This window comes from Falco peregrinus, chromosome 7 (assembly GCF_023634155.1).
Source record: "Falco peregrinus isolate bFalPer1 chromosome 7, bFalPer1.pri, whole genome shotgun sequence".
Lineage (NCBI taxonomy): Eukaryota > Metazoa > Chordata > Aves > Falconiformes > Falconidae > Falco > Falco peregrinus.
In genome coordinates this window covers 49,775,396-49,791,904 of record NC_073727.1, presented here as the reverse complement: position 1 = coordinate 49,791,904, position 16,509 = coordinate 49,775,396, and the positions used below count along the sequence as shown (strand labels likewise).

General features: G+C 40.0%; 1 protein-coding gene across 4 annotated transcripts in view; it reads left to right on the top strand.

The window, feature by feature from the left end:
* The window catches only part of LOC101922577 (plasminogen-like), a 29,247-nt gene extending 12,738 nt beyond the window's left edge, over positions 1 to 16,509 (top strand). For 3 of the 4 annotated variants that reach the window (XM_027796983.2, XM_005230221.3, XM_027796985.2), the window contains 11 exons: positions 384 to 514; positions 1,326 to 1,485; positions 2,983 to 3,173; positions 4,163 to 4,311; positions 5,031 to 5,124; positions 7,113 to 7,230; positions 8,285 to 8,359; positions 8,910 to 9,050; positions 12,425 to 12,531; positions 15,044 to 15,189; positions 16,197 to 16,509. In XM_027796983.2, the coding sequence (XP_027652784.2) occupies positions 384 to 514; positions 1,326 to 1,485; positions 2,983 to 3,173; positions 4,163 to 4,311; positions 5,031 to 5,124; positions 7,113 to 7,230; positions 8,285 to 8,359; positions 8,910 to 9,050; positions 12,425 to 12,531; positions 15,044 to 15,189; positions 16,197 to 16,355 (1,471 nt within the window). In that variant the 3' untranslated portion in view covers positions 16,356 to 16,509. Of the gene's footprint in view, positions 1 to 383; positions 515 to 1,325; positions 1,486 to 2,982; positions 3,174 to 4,162; positions 4,312 to 5,030; positions 5,125 to 7,112; positions 7,231 to 8,284; positions 8,360 to 8,909; positions 9,051 to 10,177; positions 10,400 to 12,424; positions 12,532 to 15,043; positions 15,190 to 16,196 lie in introns of those variants that run through there. The other variant, XM_027796984.2, reaches the window with a different exon arrangement.

Genomic DNA, 16,509 nt, shown 5'->3' with positions numbered 1-16,509 from the left:
GAGCAGAGAGCAGCATGCACTGGTGCTCATCTGCGCACTCTTCCAGGATCAGTTCATGACACCCAGCCTTGACTGGTTCTTACCATAATAGTCAGGTACACCAATGGTGCTTCTATTTTGAAGTCAGCTTCTACTGCCATATCTTGGCCTCAAAAAACAGAGCAGAATGTGTAAGCATTGGAAAAGTTCTGCATATCATCAGCATTTAAGACTGTAAATTTGAAGGTTGTTGCTTAGTCCCAAAATAGTGGTGCACAAAGTAAATTAATCTCTAAAAAGCATAAATGTAACCACTGAGTTGAGTCCTGCATGCAGTAGTTGTTAATAGTCTTGCACACAACTCTTTTGGATTTTTGTGTGTAAAGCGGATGTTTCTGTTTCAGGGGCTTAGAGGAAAACTACTGTAGAAACCCTGATGGAGAGAAAAGGCCTTGGTGCTACACCATCAACGGCAACGTTCGGTGGGAATATTGTGCCATTCCCCACTGTGATGGGCCAGAACAAGGGATTGCTGGTACAAGTAGTGGAACATACTTGAAATAAGGACTTTAAACTAGTGAGAGATTTATTGTTTCTCATTGTAAATGTGTTAAATCTTTTTTCCAGTCAACCTTGTCATTGTTGTTAATGCAGTTTTTCTGCTTGGCGTGTTACAAAACCTGCCAAATATTGAAAAATTACAGGATGAAAGAGGTTGTTGGGGTTTTTTATTATTATTCCTTTTTTTTCCCAAAGATAGGGCATTTTTAGCAAGTTAATTAAAACATGAAAAACAGGGATAAAAAGATGAAAATGTGCTCTATAAAATGAAGTCCCATTTTTTGAAAGTAGCCACAAGAGAGGACAGGAGCTTCCAAAGTAATAAAAGTATCTTCTGAAACTTCCATTCATTTTAGCACAAAAAATAACAAGAAAGCCTTAGTGCAATCAAAAGGATAATAGAGAGTATAAAGTTTAAAATAGTGTCCATTTTAGAAATATATTGGGGCAAAATCATTAGCATCTGATCTTTGAGGATTTTTTCGATGAACTTTCTGATTTTTAGTTCAAACATGTTCACATATACCAAAATGAAACTGAGTGGTAATTGCTCCACTGAATGACACCTGACAGATAAGGGTAATCTGTGAAAGTTTTCTAAATATCTTTGGAAATGCCCTTCTGTCCTTCTGCTTTTCATGCTGGCCATGATGCTCTCACTGGATGCTGTCTGTATAAACAAATAATTTGGTTTTGTCATCCTGTGTGTTTGATGCTTTCTTCTGCCTACTCAATAAGAACATAAAATCATGATGCAACAGACCAGTTTCTGCTGTTTGCTGCAGATGTGCCTGTGCAGGTTCCCCTGCCAGAGGAGTGCTACCAAGGCAGAGGCCAGAGTTATCGTGGCACAGCTTCCATCACTGCATCGGGAAAAAAATGCCAGGCCTGGAACTCCATGTTCCCACACAGGCATGAAAAAACCCCGGACAGATTCCCAGATGCGTATGTTTATCTCACTTTTTCTTGCTTTATCTGACAATGACTATTGCTGCTTATATTATCTTTGCACATCTATGCTTTAAAACACTGTCAGGGTATGTATCAATGAAAGACAATTTTTCCAAGACACTGAAACATTTTCTGTTACTCTCATTTATAAAAACTGTTTTCTTGTTATTTAAATTCTGAGTAAAATACAGATGTGTCACTTTACTCTTAAATGTGAGCTTCTGTAACCAACCCTGTGAGACTTGTATCCAGAGTCTGGGGATCTGTTGAAATATGCATTTTGTTTATTAATTTGAGACCTCTGTGGTGGCCTTTCTACTTATTTCATCTGGGGACAACACAGCATTTAGGCTGCAAAACACACAGTCAGATATATTATGATTAGAACTACCATTTAAATGTTCTTTGTAGCTGGAATTGGTCAACCAGAATTACATATACTGAATTTTCCCTCTTGGCTGGTCTTCTTCAGACTAACAAAATTGGACCAGCAATGACTTAGAGAGCTAATTGAAATTACTAATGTGCCAGTTTTTAATAGGGTAGGACAGCACCAAGATATCAGCTGCTAGGAGATCCATCATTGCGTGGTGAATTACAAGTATAAGCAGGAAGGTTGATACTTTCTGTGTTTTTGGGCTTTTTTTATGATGTCACACTAAATAATTTTTTTTGACATTTTCAGTCATATTTTGACATCAAAAATAATGATGTAGTGAAACTGGAACATCCTCAGAGGGGTTGTTTTTCACAAACATTTAAAAAAATTGAAATCAAGCTGTGAAAATGTGTAATTAAGGTGTTCTGACATATCCAGAAAAGAAGCATTTCAATTTTTTTATTCTGTGACAGTGATGTGATTCAGGATGGGGAAATATTCCAACTCTGCAAATTACTTAAGAGAGAAAGAGAAATTCTATTTCCCCCTGCCCCAGCAAGTACAGGCATGGGAGTGGTCCCACTGAATTCAGTAGAAATGTTGGAGGGTGAGGGTGAATCATTTGCATAAGTATTTGTTTGCCATTCTTCTGAATATAGGAAAGAACCCTTTGACATTTTAAAATAAAAATTTTGGGAAAGCATAATTGCCCACCAACAGTATGGATGTTCCTGCGTATTTATTACTAATTCACACATTCACAAAATTGTGTATGCTTATACATATATATTTAGAAATTAAATTATTAGGATATTGGGCATTTATTTAGCTACTCAGCACACTGATACATTACAGCCAGAATTTAAGCCAGTAGTTGAATTTTGTTTCCTTACGCATGAATGTATGCATGACTCTGATGCGTCTGTGAAACACAGCTCCCCACTCATATCACAGGCATAAATGTGTTTGCTGGTAATAGGATATCTGGCAATAAGTAAAAAGTTAATAAATGAATCTATCTCTGTGTAGTACAGATGCACATCTTTTTGGCAAGACATTCCTATGATCATTTTCTGTCTCAGGCAGCATGACTATTGTGTGTATTTTCACAGGGATTTGAGAGACAACTATTGTAGAAACCCAGATGGTGATGAAAGCCCATGGTGTTTCACCACGGACCCCAACGTGACATGGGAGTACTGCAATCTCAAGAGGTGTGATGATCATACACAAAAGCCCGCACCAAATGATCCCCCTGCAACAACAGCACAAAACAGTGACCTGACTACTCCCACCACATCTGGTAACAGCTGGCTATAAATGTCACCTCCTGTAGAGTCCGTGGGTAAAGGAAATAGTAATCTATAAAAATTATTCTTCAATAGGGCTGCAACGTAAATCACATCCCTTCTCCAGCTTTCAGAACTGTAGGGTTGAATTTTGAAGCATGTACTCTTTAGTCAGTTCGTATCCTGTAGCCTATATATTTTTAAGGTGCATTCTGTGGGAGATCTTTTTCATTTAGGGGAACGAGGAAAATAGACAAAATTTCTAGCATTTCTGTAGCTGAGTCCTATTGATACTATGATTACAGTGAAAAGTATTATTATAGGAATTTTGCTTGTCCTGTGCTTTATGTTTTCACGAGGTCGACGTTAGCTTGTTGTATTCTTCATAGGCAACCATGTTTTGCACAATGTATGCACCAAGAGAAATGGATTTTTTTCTATCCTGCTTTGTTTCTTCCATAATAGTCCATGTTGGTCAAGGTGGTGTGACTTTTCTGAATTTATAGTGGAACTTTTCACAGATTATTTACTTTGTAAAAGAAGGTGGCAGGGCTGGATAAAAGATACGTTCCTAAATGGTGCTGTGTACTCTTTCTCACATGCAGAAGAAGAAAGTACCTGAAGTTAATGTCCTTGGAAGCAAAAGTTGCTCTTTCAGCCTAATGAGCTGTGAACTGAAATACACTTCTCCCATGGAATGTGCTTACTCATACTGACTTAGCAAAAATCCTGGAGTCCTTTCAGATATTTGCAATATGTTACAGAAAATGCTTAGCTTGAAGTTCCTCGAAATTTTTTCCAGTTAAGTTACTCTGTACATCCAGGAAAACATCCATCCTGAAAGACTAAGAGCTCATATCACAGGGCACATTTTTGTCTTTCTGCTGTAGACACTAGGGAGTGTGCTAGTCCTAAAGGTACTTAGTCTGGCTTGTTTCTGCTTATCACCACCACATATAGATTCAAGAGCTAACGATTATTTCCTTTTCCTCTTTTTTCACAGACTGCATTAACGGTAATGGTAAAGACTACCGTGGCACAGTAGCAAAAACTGCAAGAGGCAGAACTTGTCAAGCGTGGAGTTCTCAGAAACCTCATAGCCACAAATATTTCACTCCCGTGACTCATCCAGGAGCAGGCCTGGATAAAAATGTAAACAGCTGCTAATGTCATTGGTGTCATTGAACATTGTCTTCTTTGTCCATGACCCCTCAGTAAACACTTCACGTTCAGTCTTTATAGACCAGGTTAAGCATATCTGGAAGTCACCACGTTGATAGTCCAGACCTATAATAGCACTGAAGAGGGAAGGATGCATTTTATAGTACCTAGGATGTTGGTACCTTAAGCACAGAGGTCGACGCTGACAGGCAAGCAGCACAGAAGAAATCATACAGCACTTCCCTGATTTCTGCAAACCCCAAAGCGATGTCTTTTGCTGTTTGCCACAAACTAAGCAGGCTTCTGGCAAATTCTCGAGGCTGACCTAATTTACTCACACTGACTTTAGGGGAAGAAGGATTAGGCCAACAATAAATGTTTTAGTGTAAAGCAATTATTCATCCTACTTCAAACTTTATTTCTCATAAGGCCTTAAAAAGCACTAGAGCTAGGATGAGTCTTGGTGGAAGAAGAAAATGACAGCAATTTCATCATATTTTTCAAATTTCACCTAATGGTTTTGAGACACAGGAAAGAGAATTTTCTGATCAGGGGAAATAGAAAGCATCTAACATCCAGTGGAATAGTAGTTAGGAGAAAGAATTCAAAGTTTTAGTTTAACACTTTTTTAAAAATCATGCACTTACAGACTTCTTCATTTTCTGGCTAACATTTGGAGTCTTCATTCTCTGTTTTTGTAATTATTACAGTTTTGCAGGAATCCTGATGGAGATGTAAATGGTGTTTGGTGCTTCACAACAGACCCAGAAAAAAAATGGGAGTACTGTGAAATCCCACGCTGCTGTAATTATCCTTAAAGACTTTTCTATCCTCCCTATCTACAACTTGTTATGATAGTTACAAAATGTTTTCAATCCAACCATAAAAAAACTGCAGTAAGCAGTAGCTTCAGATTTGAATTTAGGTTTATATGGAAGTTTGACACAATCGGGCACCTCTAACAGTCAGCCAACGTTTAGATAACCTGGTGCTAAGAATCATCATTAAGATTTCATAGGTATCAATGTGTATGCCCTTTATTGTCAGTGAAGCTAAGCACTCTGAGTTGCTAAGTCAATTTGAAATATCCAGTGAAACTGTGAAGATAGGCATTTTTTCCCTGGGCTCCTCAAACATAAGAGAGTGATTCCTTGATGTTCATGCTAGCCTTTCCATGCAATATGTGGCAGGACTAATGCCTCAAGAACCTGCTTATATACTTTTCCAGTTAGTTAGGAGCACCAGAGATGACATCTTTTGAAATCCTTTTCATTCTCTGCTGAGTTATTTTTTATTCTGATCTGAATGTTCAAATAATCTGTCCCTAGAATTTTGCCTTTTGTTTGAGGTCGGGAGTGAATTTGGTCCTAGATATTTTACACAGATTTCCTTAACTCTTTTTTTCTATTTTGAGATAGTAAGCAGTGCACTGAGCATGTATAGTGTTTGCTGAAAAACTCAGCAGTGAAAGAGATTTTACCTTTTGTGGTGCCCTGGCAGTGGGCATCAACATACTGTAATCACCAATAATTACAGCTGTAATGTACTGGGAGTGCTGCCTGGTACACCTGGCACTCATCTTGTTTGCTCTTCCCTTCCTTGCCTGCATTTTGACAGGTGGTTGTTGTGTTTGTTTTTTTTTTTTAACATATCTGGCAGGGATATGTAAAGTCTATTTCTTCTTCACCTCATCTATTGTTTTTGTTACGGTAACATCTAGAGGCCATGTCCCTACTCTGTTGGCCAACGTAGAAATACAAAATAGCGAAAAGTGGTCACTCCCTCAGGAGTATGCGATATTCTTCATGCTGGCCAGCTCATGTGTTCCTCTAAGCAGCAATGCATTATAATTGTACATGTTAATTTTGTCAACGAGGCATAAGAGCTGTGCAGTCAAAAAGAATAACGCATGGCATACAAACAACATAACACAGCTGTAAAAACCTGCTCCCTGGAACTGCTGTGGCGGAGCTTCACTTTGAGATCTGATCTCTTTTCGAAACAGTCTTTGAATTATAGATTTTTAAAGTAAGGGGTAGGAGAGCCTTACAGTCTCTTGCCTTTGATTACTTTATTAATTGTCTCATACTGGAACTAACAAATTTAACATCCATAGCACCATATGCGGCTCTGGAAAGAGTTAGTTGGGTCCTTACTGAGCACCCAAGCTCAATCCATTTTAAAAAGTTCTGAGAGATAGGGATTAACAAGAAAGTAAAGTGAGCAGTGTGAGGGCAAAATTGGAGTATTTTAAGATGAGGGGGCAGTGACTCAATTTTATTTATAATCTAGGGATTGGTTTGAACTCAACCAAGGTGTAAACCGTAATGTTTTAAAGGATTTAGAAAATGGTATTATTGTCTGGGCAATAAACTCTTCCATTTTCTTTAGCTTTCTTTCTCGTTCAGCTTCTTCCATTGTCTTTAGCTCCCTTTTCCCTTCAGCTTTCCTACATATTTTCTTTTGGGGATGGGGCTTATTGTAGTTTTAGTTATCTGACTACATCCAAGTACTGACATAGTTAACAATTTCTTCCCAGGTAAATTAGTATTTTGTCATGTCAAATGTGATATATGAGCACCAGATTTAAATGTTCAAGGTAATGATAATATAAGGGAGTCTGAAGGTTCTGATTGTTTCTTTTTCCTTAGTTTCTATTAATCAATGTAAAGAGTGAGAGCCTAAGGAAGATTAAAAAATGTCTTATGCCTTTCTCTTTTCATCTGATTGCGCTGTGGATGGCATTACAGAACTGCTTTAAAATTCTCCATTGTAGCTTTTTTATTCCGTAGCTTCTTCTGAACATGACTGTGGAAAAGTCTCAACAAGGAGTGAGCGAGCCTGTGCACAATATATCATGTGCAACGCATCTCCAGGGTCTTGGCCTTGGCACATCAGCCTCAGGATGAGGTACTGATATTCTAGACTGTATCACCATCTGTGAGCACCAGGGTTTCACAGGGAACAGGCGTAAGAAAGAGACTGACAGGAAACAATGCATATTCTTCCAGAGACTGGCCTTGGTTTCTGTATAAAATGCCTTAACATGTAAAATAAACTTCTTTTTTTTTTTTTAATCATAATGTTCACAGATAGCTACTTATTGGGTTATTGATCTCAAATGCCCCACTTTCTCGTGAATCTCTAGAGGGCAAACTTAAACTGCAGACATTAAGTACACCTTTATTTACTGAAATGGGGAAGAAATAATTCCCACTGAGGACAGTGACAGTTAATTGCATTCTGCAGTGGGGGATTTAAGCCCAGGAACATGGCCACAAACATGTATGAATTGATTTTGATCCTCCTTTTTCATCCAGCATCCAATCTAGTTCAAATGTAAAATGATGCTGTGACCACCATAATTGTGTTAAATATCACAGGAAGACCATGATCTTTCAGTATAAAAAAATGATTATGCATAGCATTTCCGCAGTCACAATGACAGTGGCTGAATAGGAGATGAAGAAGTGCTTACAGAAAGGCTAATGAAAAAATGTATAGAGTTCTTGATGGTCACCATAATAAATATTACCCCAAGAGAAGTTAAAAGTCCACAGTAAGGTTTATTTAAATACTAGTCCAAAGCAACTCCACAAATCAGAAGGATGTATCATTTTATTAATTGCTCAACAGGACAAACCCATTATATCAGAAGTAAATTTGTCAGGAAATGTAATTGTTTTTATTAAATTCCTGAAAGCAAGAGCACCCTGTTGCACAAATTTTACCTGGGTGTCAAATTTCTTTTCATGTCCCTCATGTTCTGGAGCAAATAAAGCTTGTCCTTTGAAATTCTGCGTTTGATTTCTCTTGCCATTGGCAAAAGACAAACTATGACAGGTGAAAGGTTCGAATAAGGAGCATATTGCTAGCTTGCTAATATTTTCGATTGTGCACAACATGGATGGTGGAGAATTGACTATACAGTCTTAAATGAATGTGATTGTCTTCTCTATTCTAGTAACAACATGCACCATTGTGCTGGCACTCTGATACATCCACAGTGGGTCCTTACTGCAGCTCAGTGCTTGCAACAGTGAGTATCCGCCAGAATGAGTGATAGGCATTTCCTAAATAAATCTGTATGATTTGTTATAAATCAACAGAGCAGAAAGATGTACCCAATAGGGCACTTTCTTTACTCCTTATTTCCTGTCTTTCTTGCCAGCAAGCTGATTTTTATTTTCTACTCTTCAGTCAAACAGTAGCAAAGCACAACAGAGGCTACTCCTGTCTGAGCTCTCCCCCTCCCCAAAGGTTGCCAAAGAGGGTGCTAATGATGCGCTCGCACTAATTTCACTTGGAAAACTGTGGCTAGCTGATGATCCTTAGGGCTTTAGGAGTTGTGAACAGTGCAAGAAGGTGCCACATCGTTTACAGCCCATGGGATTTTTCATCATAAAAATCAAACTGTTAAAAAAGCCACATTTTCCTTCTCCCCAAGAATAAATGATAGCATCTATGATCAGAAGAAACCTGACCATCTTGCTAATTGCAGTTCTCCAGGGATATCACTGAATTTTGTATGAGTGGCATTCCTGATTACATGTATGGATGTATAACCCTGCCATTGTCATTTCTTCCAGGCCAACAGAGCCTTCTTCCTACAGGGTGTTTCTTGGGATACAGAATCTCGTTGCATCAGAGCCATCCCTGCAAATACGAAGTGTTCAGAAAGTATTAAAGGAACCGAGTGGAGCAGACATTGCTTTGCTGAAGTTGAACAGGTATCATTTCAGTCCAAGGTTTCCACCCCTAACACCTCTATTCTGAAGTCACAAGTTAGCTTAGCCTGGTGTTAGCTCTCAGGGGTGGTTGTGAGTGGTGCAAGAGAGTATGAGAGTCCCTTCAAGTGTTACCATAAATGTGTTCAAGGGTGAACTCTGAGCATCTCTCCTGCTGAATAACCCCATTGGTATAATCCTTGTGAGCTTTTTACACAGTTTAGGGAAGGCAAGGACTAGTTAGGACGAGAAGGATTGTCATGAGGAATTGCCACCTGCCACCTGCTAAGAAGCAGCACCACTGAAGCAGGGAGGGTGGAGGCAAACCAAAGAAGAGTTGTGTCTGGAGGATCTTCTGCTTGGAGACTTTTCCTGCTCAGCTCTGAGGGCTGTGAGCACCAATTGAAGTTCTGGCCAGGAGGCACCCCACTTCTGCACGGAGCAAGTAGAAGTGTCCAATTTCACTGGCAGTGCTCCAGCACAGGCCACATGCATGTTTCACAAGCTGCAGACTTGGCCAAAACTCAGTAACACTAGATCCTGCTCGTGAAATAGTGAAAACCCCTATGCCTAACTGTAATTGCCTGAAGTCCTTTTCTGTACATTGCTTAGATGTCTGAGCAATCTGCTCCAAAATGTGTGCAGTTATTTCAATGTTATTTGTTCCCTTTTAGAATGCTCCTGAAACTTTTCTACTTACTCATAGGTTTCCCTCTTTTTCTATGCTCGCCACACATGGATTAAAGATCATGAAAAGCTCATGTTTGACCTGAGAGGACGTTTCTTTTTAAAAATCCACCATACAGCTTTAATGAACTTAGAACAATTTCCATTAAATTTCAGCTCAGGTTCTCTGGTGCCTGATTAATCAAAATCTCACTGACTTCAGGTTAGTAGAAGGAACTCATGCTCCACTGGTTTTACTCTTGCTATGCACATTTGCACGGTAGATACATGCATGCTATAGCACTGTAGTCCGTTTTGCACCAGCAGTACTCACCATCTGAACACATTCTGCATGTGAGATGCCATAAATAACAGATATGGGCACCATATCCCCCAGTTTCTGGCTTAGATCAACTTTGCTTATTTTCGGCTTCATTAACTTCCTTCTTTACATTTGTCTTCAGCTTTCTTCATGGACCTTAGCACTTCCAAATCTTCACTGTTCATAAAACAGATCACCCAAGAAAACATGATGTGAGAAGACTGGTTGCTACTCCTATACCTGTATTTTGTGGCAATAGACAAGACTTCTCAGACAACTGATGCAGGTCTCTGAAGATCTTGACCAAAATCATCCCAAAGGAGGGCTGATCTGTTGAGGAAGACCACTAGTTTTGGTAGAAGTCTAGTCCCAGGTAAATTATGTGTCATGCTCTTGAGAAGATGTGCTCTGTCTAGGACTTTATACTTCCATCTCAATGTCATGTCATCCATACTCTACTACATCTTCTGAGGTCTTGTTTCCTGCTCTCCTGTTCATTTACCTACTCAGACATGAAAGGCCTCTGAGAAGATGCCAGTGTCCACCTGGTGTTCATTGCAATCCCATTCAAAGGCCAGTTCCTTCTGTGCCAACAGGTTTTTTAGGTGTTGTCTCATCTTAGGATGGATGTTAAATTTTCTTGGTGAAGAATAGGAGCATAGGTAGAAATACAGTTAACTTCTTGATGCTGGAGAAGCAGAAACTGCATTGCTGTAGTAATAAAGCAGAAGCTCTACTGCTGTAGTTCAAAACTGTTTGCCAGGCTACTGTCACACCAGCAGGCCAAGTAAGAGCCAGAGTTGCTGCTAGGGCCATACTACCAGTGGAATTAGACCTGAGCTGCTAAGTACAACCTTGAAGATAAAGGTACTAGAGGAGCTAGAAACTTAGAAACTTAGAGAAACCTGGAAACAAAGCAAGCCCCTCACCAATCTGAGCTTTCTCACTTTAATCTCCTCTTGTCTATCAGTTCTCAGGAATTCTTTTGATATAAAAATGGACATTATTGAAAAGTGAATGAACTAGTTTGGGAAGCTGCAGGACTGATTTTCATTCTTAGAGGGAAAAGAATTCACACAGGATTAATTTAACGGAACCATGTGAGAGTGGAGGTTTGAGATCACCATCTTGGACTTCAGAAGACTGGAGGATAACGTTCAAAATGATCGTGACAGCTCTGGCACAACTGTAGCTTCATCACCCAAGCTGGTTAACATCTCCTACCTTCCTGGACTGCTGTGTTCATGTTTCATACAGATTTTTGTGTTGGAGAGATCTTTATTGTAAGATGGATCAAATTCTGTTCCCTTTGGTCTCTCATTCTCTTGAATTTTCTTGGGGCCAATGGCCCTGGCATGACTTGGTTAGGAACAGGAGGATTTATTTGCCTTTAATTGGATATTGAAGATCTTACTAGCTATCACATCACATACTTTGAAAATCATTCTGGGCCTGGAAAGAGATTATAATGGTTCATTTTACCCTGACTGAACACCTGGAGTTCATTCAGGTCCTTTTACTTTCTTTAACAATCAGAACTAAACTTTACATGGTAGGTTCTTGGCAGTGGTAGATCTCATTTAACAGCTTGTTCAGATTTACTTTCACTGTTTGCACTTGTCTGACTCCTAGGGTGATATACCTTCCAGAAGCCACCTTATCTTTTCACATCTACATCTGAAAGTCAACAAGGGATCAAACAGTCCAAAGCAAAGACCTCCCTATGCAATGTTTTCATCTTCTGCAGAACTGCTTCCCAGGGCCCTGCCCCCTCCATATCAAGCTTTATTCCAGTGCTGAAGCCTCCAGGCACAATGTTGTGATGCTTAAGAGATTTATATTGGTATTTACTTTATTGATGTGCTAGACTTAGTAATGTGTGAGATACTGCATGATGACACCCACAGCTGTATCACCCACATAACCAGAGGAGAAAGGAATTTTCTGCAACTTCAACTGTGTCTGCTTATTTACTCAGTCATCCATCCTTTCCTCCTCCTGCGAAGTCACTGAAAATGTCCACAACCACTGAGGCAGAGACAATCTGAGATGTCAGGCTCACACCACATGCAAGGGCTGCTGTGAGCTGGGATTGGTCTTGTGCATGTTCCTATACACACCAGAGTTAACCAGAGATCAGCGCTCTAGCACCATGCTGCAAACACCCTTGCACTGTGACTGCCCACAAACACATCCCAGAGACTTTCAGTTGCTAAGAACATCTTTTTTTCACTGACTAGTCACCATTTTACAACCACCTACACAACACCATCAGCTTCTCCACCCTTCTCCACGCCATTTCCATGCAGAGCCTTCTGAGTATGAAGACTGAACAAGCTGATGGTAATTTTTCTAAGGATCTTTTAATTACTCTTTCTTTGTTTTTCAGTCCTGTGACAATTAATGACCATGTAAAACCAGTTTGTCTGCCTGAAACCAGTCTGATGATAGGAAGAAATGCAGTATGTTTTCTAACTGCCTGGGGGAAAAAAAGAGGTAAAGTATATTTGGTATGGTTAAAAACTTAGAAAGGTTTTCAAATCCTATCCCAAAATATGTGCACTCATGGGAACACACATTTTACTGAAGATTTAACTAGGTCATAGGTTTACCAGGCAATGTTATTCCTTCTATTTCTTTCTCTCAGAGCTTTATTTTTCCCCCTCATTGCTCACATAAACTTGATTCATTAAACCACAGAAAAGAGAGAGGAGAATTGGACTCAAGACTTTACCACCTTTTATCTCTCTCTATTTTGATCTTTCTTCAGCTTAGGTATGCACTGTATTTGCACAAATGTTGTGGTTTAAATCCAGCCCGTAATTAAGTACCATGCAGCCACTTGCTTACTCCCCCCTCACCCAGAGGAATAGGGAGGAGTATCAGAAAGGAATGTAAAACTCAAGGGTTGAGATAAGAACAATTTAATAATTGAAATAAAATAAACCCAAAAGAACATTATTATTATTATTATTATTAATAATAATAATAATAGTAATAGTAATAGTAATAGTAACAACAACAACAGCTATAATGAAAAGGAGGGGGAAGGAAAGAGGAATGAAATCCAAAGGGAAGGGAGAAAAGAAACCAAGTGATGCACAGTACAGCTGCTCAGCACCTGCTGACTGATGCCCAGCCAGTCCCTGAGCAATGATCGGCAGGCCCCCCCCCTCGCCCCAGGTTATATACTCAGCATGACATCCCATGGTATTGAATATCCCTTTGGTAAGTTCAGGTCAGCTGTCCCGGCTGTGTCCCCTCCCAATTCCCCGTGCCCCTCCAGCCCTCTCGCTGGCAGGGCCCCAGAACCTGGAAAGTCCTTGACTGAGTATAAACATGACCCAGCAACAGCCAAACCCATCAGTGTGCCACCAACAGCGTCCTCACACCAAATCCAAAACACAGCTCTGCACCAGCTTCTAAGAAGAAAACTAGCTCTGTCCCAGCCAAAAGCAGGACAAGAAATAATGATAATACTCCGATAGTGCCCCTGCTTTTAATTTTGATCTTCAGATATACATTTTTTTAACATCTGAATGAAACTTACGTTTGCTGTCCTATAGTCTAAACATTATTGTCTGCATAGACTTCTGCAGGGTCCTACATTGACTCCAGACTGATAGTATATATGGGCAAGCACCAGTCTTAAGACCTTGTATCTAAGATAAGATGGCATCCCGGGAACTGTGAATCCTTTGAGTCAGAGCTTGCTCAGATCCAGGCACCTTTGGGGCACAGGCAAAATGAGTTCAAGCTGAAGGGTTTTAATTGTCACCTGAGTTTTGTTCACAGTCTAGCATTAGAAACAGACCATGGGGTTTCCTGCTGCCCAGCTCTCACTCCACTTATGCTGTGGGTTGAGAAACGCAGCCCTCTTTGACCAGCTTTTGCTGCAGTAGGAGGCAATTCCTCATCCTTGCAGCTCCTAGCAATGATGCTGGCATCTGCTCTCATTCAGGCTCAGCTCCCACGTACACATTTTTGGCCTTCCTGAGCTACACGCAAGGGATGCCTTTCCACCTCATTTGCCAGACAGCACCTTATTAATACTCCATCTGTAAAATGAAGCCAATTGATTTTTCTTCATGTGTGCATCCACAGAATTAAAAAAAAAAAAAAAGAACAGAACATGTCCCTATCTCTGAGTTTCGCCATAAAAACCTTCCACATAGATTGCAGTGCCTTTTCTGCCTTCTCGTGTCATTTAACTACAAAATCGATGCTATGAAAATAATGCTTAAGAATAATCACTCTACTATTAGTGTAACTCATCAGCATTATCAAGTAATGCTTTTCTCCAGCATAGACAGTATTCACTGGCTTTTCACCTTTTTTCCCTTTCATACCTTGCATATTTTTCTTTTTGTTCAGCTTGCCACACGGTGGCAGCTACTTCCTATGTTCTAGTGATCACAGCCACTGAAAAATGGTACAGGCTGGATTTCTTCTGGAAGCACGTTAGGATGGGAAAATCAACAGACCATTGTTGCATTTAGGCAGTGGGAAGGAGGGTCCTGCCATCTCGCGCAACTAGTTCATGAAATCAGCAGGCGAGGGCGAGCAGAGCCAGAGCCAAATGTCTAAATGAACTGTTTTGGGAAAATGCAACCTTGACTTAAGGAAAATCCTCCTGGAAAACACTTCAGGCTGGAAAGAGTTCAAATTAAAGTAAAGTAAATCCATGCAAACTTTTTCCCCCCTGAAACAAGCCATTGCTACGGCACCATGATGATAGCCTACAAACTGACACAAGCGATCAGAATACTAAGCATCTGTTTTTATTTATTTATTAATATTTTGCAAAGAAGAATAATCTCTGCATGTTGATGGTAGGCATGATACAAGTACAAAATTGCTGATAGATTTAACAAGGTCCTTCAAAGGAGCTCAGACGCTATAGTAGAGCTGGGGACAGATCCCAGTCCTCTCATTACTGAGGCTTCACCAGATCACAATGACCATGATGCCATTTATGACTGTTATGTTTTCTTGGTTGTTCATAAAGGTACTGATACAGACAACAGATTAAAAGATGTTGAATTCCCTGTGCTTGAAAACAGAATATGTAATCGCCCTGAATTTCTGAATGGAAGTGTCAAAAATAATGAATTTTGTGGTGGATTTACTTTTGGAAGCATAGATAACTGTGAGGTAAGAATAATCTAGCTTGGAGTGTAAGCGGGTCAAGTGACAATTTGTACTTTCAAGGCTCAGAAATAGCTTAAGCAACTCAAGGCTTCTGCATGAAGCTTACCCAGTCAACCAGAACAGCAGGGAAATTGTGTCAGGTAATTCTGCCTTCCTTTCAGAACTGCATGCTGACGTACCCTACTTATAGCAGCCTAGTGTTGTGAATACCCCGCCTCACCTGAAATAAAGCCTGAAATATGCTACCTGCACTCCCCTCTGCTCCTAGAGACAGAGGGGAAACGAGTGACTGTTTCTGATGCAGCCTGGAGTTGTACCACATGTTTATTTAATCCCTTGATTATTTAATCCCTTGATAATGCTTCCAGTTTTCTAATTTTTGCAAGTAGACAAAAATACTTTTAAAATGTGGTTTTCTTAAAGGAGGCTATCATGTTGGGAGCTTTTGAATAAAAAGATGGTAGCTACTTGGCGACAGAGTGAGAAAGCAAATGCTGGTCTGTCTGAGCAGGTATTCAAGACTGCCGGTGCGAATGATATCTTTGAGAGTGTGTACAGTGCATTCATGGATAGGCTCACACATCGCTGGACATAGGTATTCATATCCTGCCCCATGCCTGGATTTTAAGGCATTAAAACATTAAAAACATTAAAACAATTAAGTTCATTTTGTCCAGGATGAGGTAGGTCAGAGGATGTGGAAAATTAAGAACTTCCTTTTTGTGTGTGTAATTGGCCTCACAGTGATCTGGGGATGTTTCCACATCCATGACTGGGAGATCTTCAGACCAAGGGAATGGCCTGGGTGCTAGGAAACAATTCTTCCCCCCACCCCCCCCCCCAGTTTTTTTACTCCAGCAGGTCTAACAAAACACTCTCCCTCTCTACAGCCCTTGCCTCAGTCATATATTGAGGCTTTCGGAGTTACCACAATATTATTCTTGCCAGTATTTTACTGTTTGCATGTCTAGTGTCTCTAGAGGAGTCACTTTATTATCTCTTCTTCCTAGGCTGAAGCTGGAGGGCCTCTGGTCTGCGAAGATAAGGACAGATTTGTCCAATATGGAGTCACCTCTTGGGGACTGGACTGTACCCAACCATCAAAGCCTGTTTTTGTCAGAATTCCTAGTTTTGTTTCCTGGATCAAGAATGCAATGGCAGCCCACTGAATCTGGATACAAGCTAGCTTTTCTGGAAAGCAGTCCCTGTGTCAGAAATATTGCAAGGATGGTTTTAAAATTTTAATAATTCATAAGAAACTGAAATAAATTTCATTACTGGCTGAGCATAAGTAGCTATTGCAATAGCCAAGTTGACCAGTTA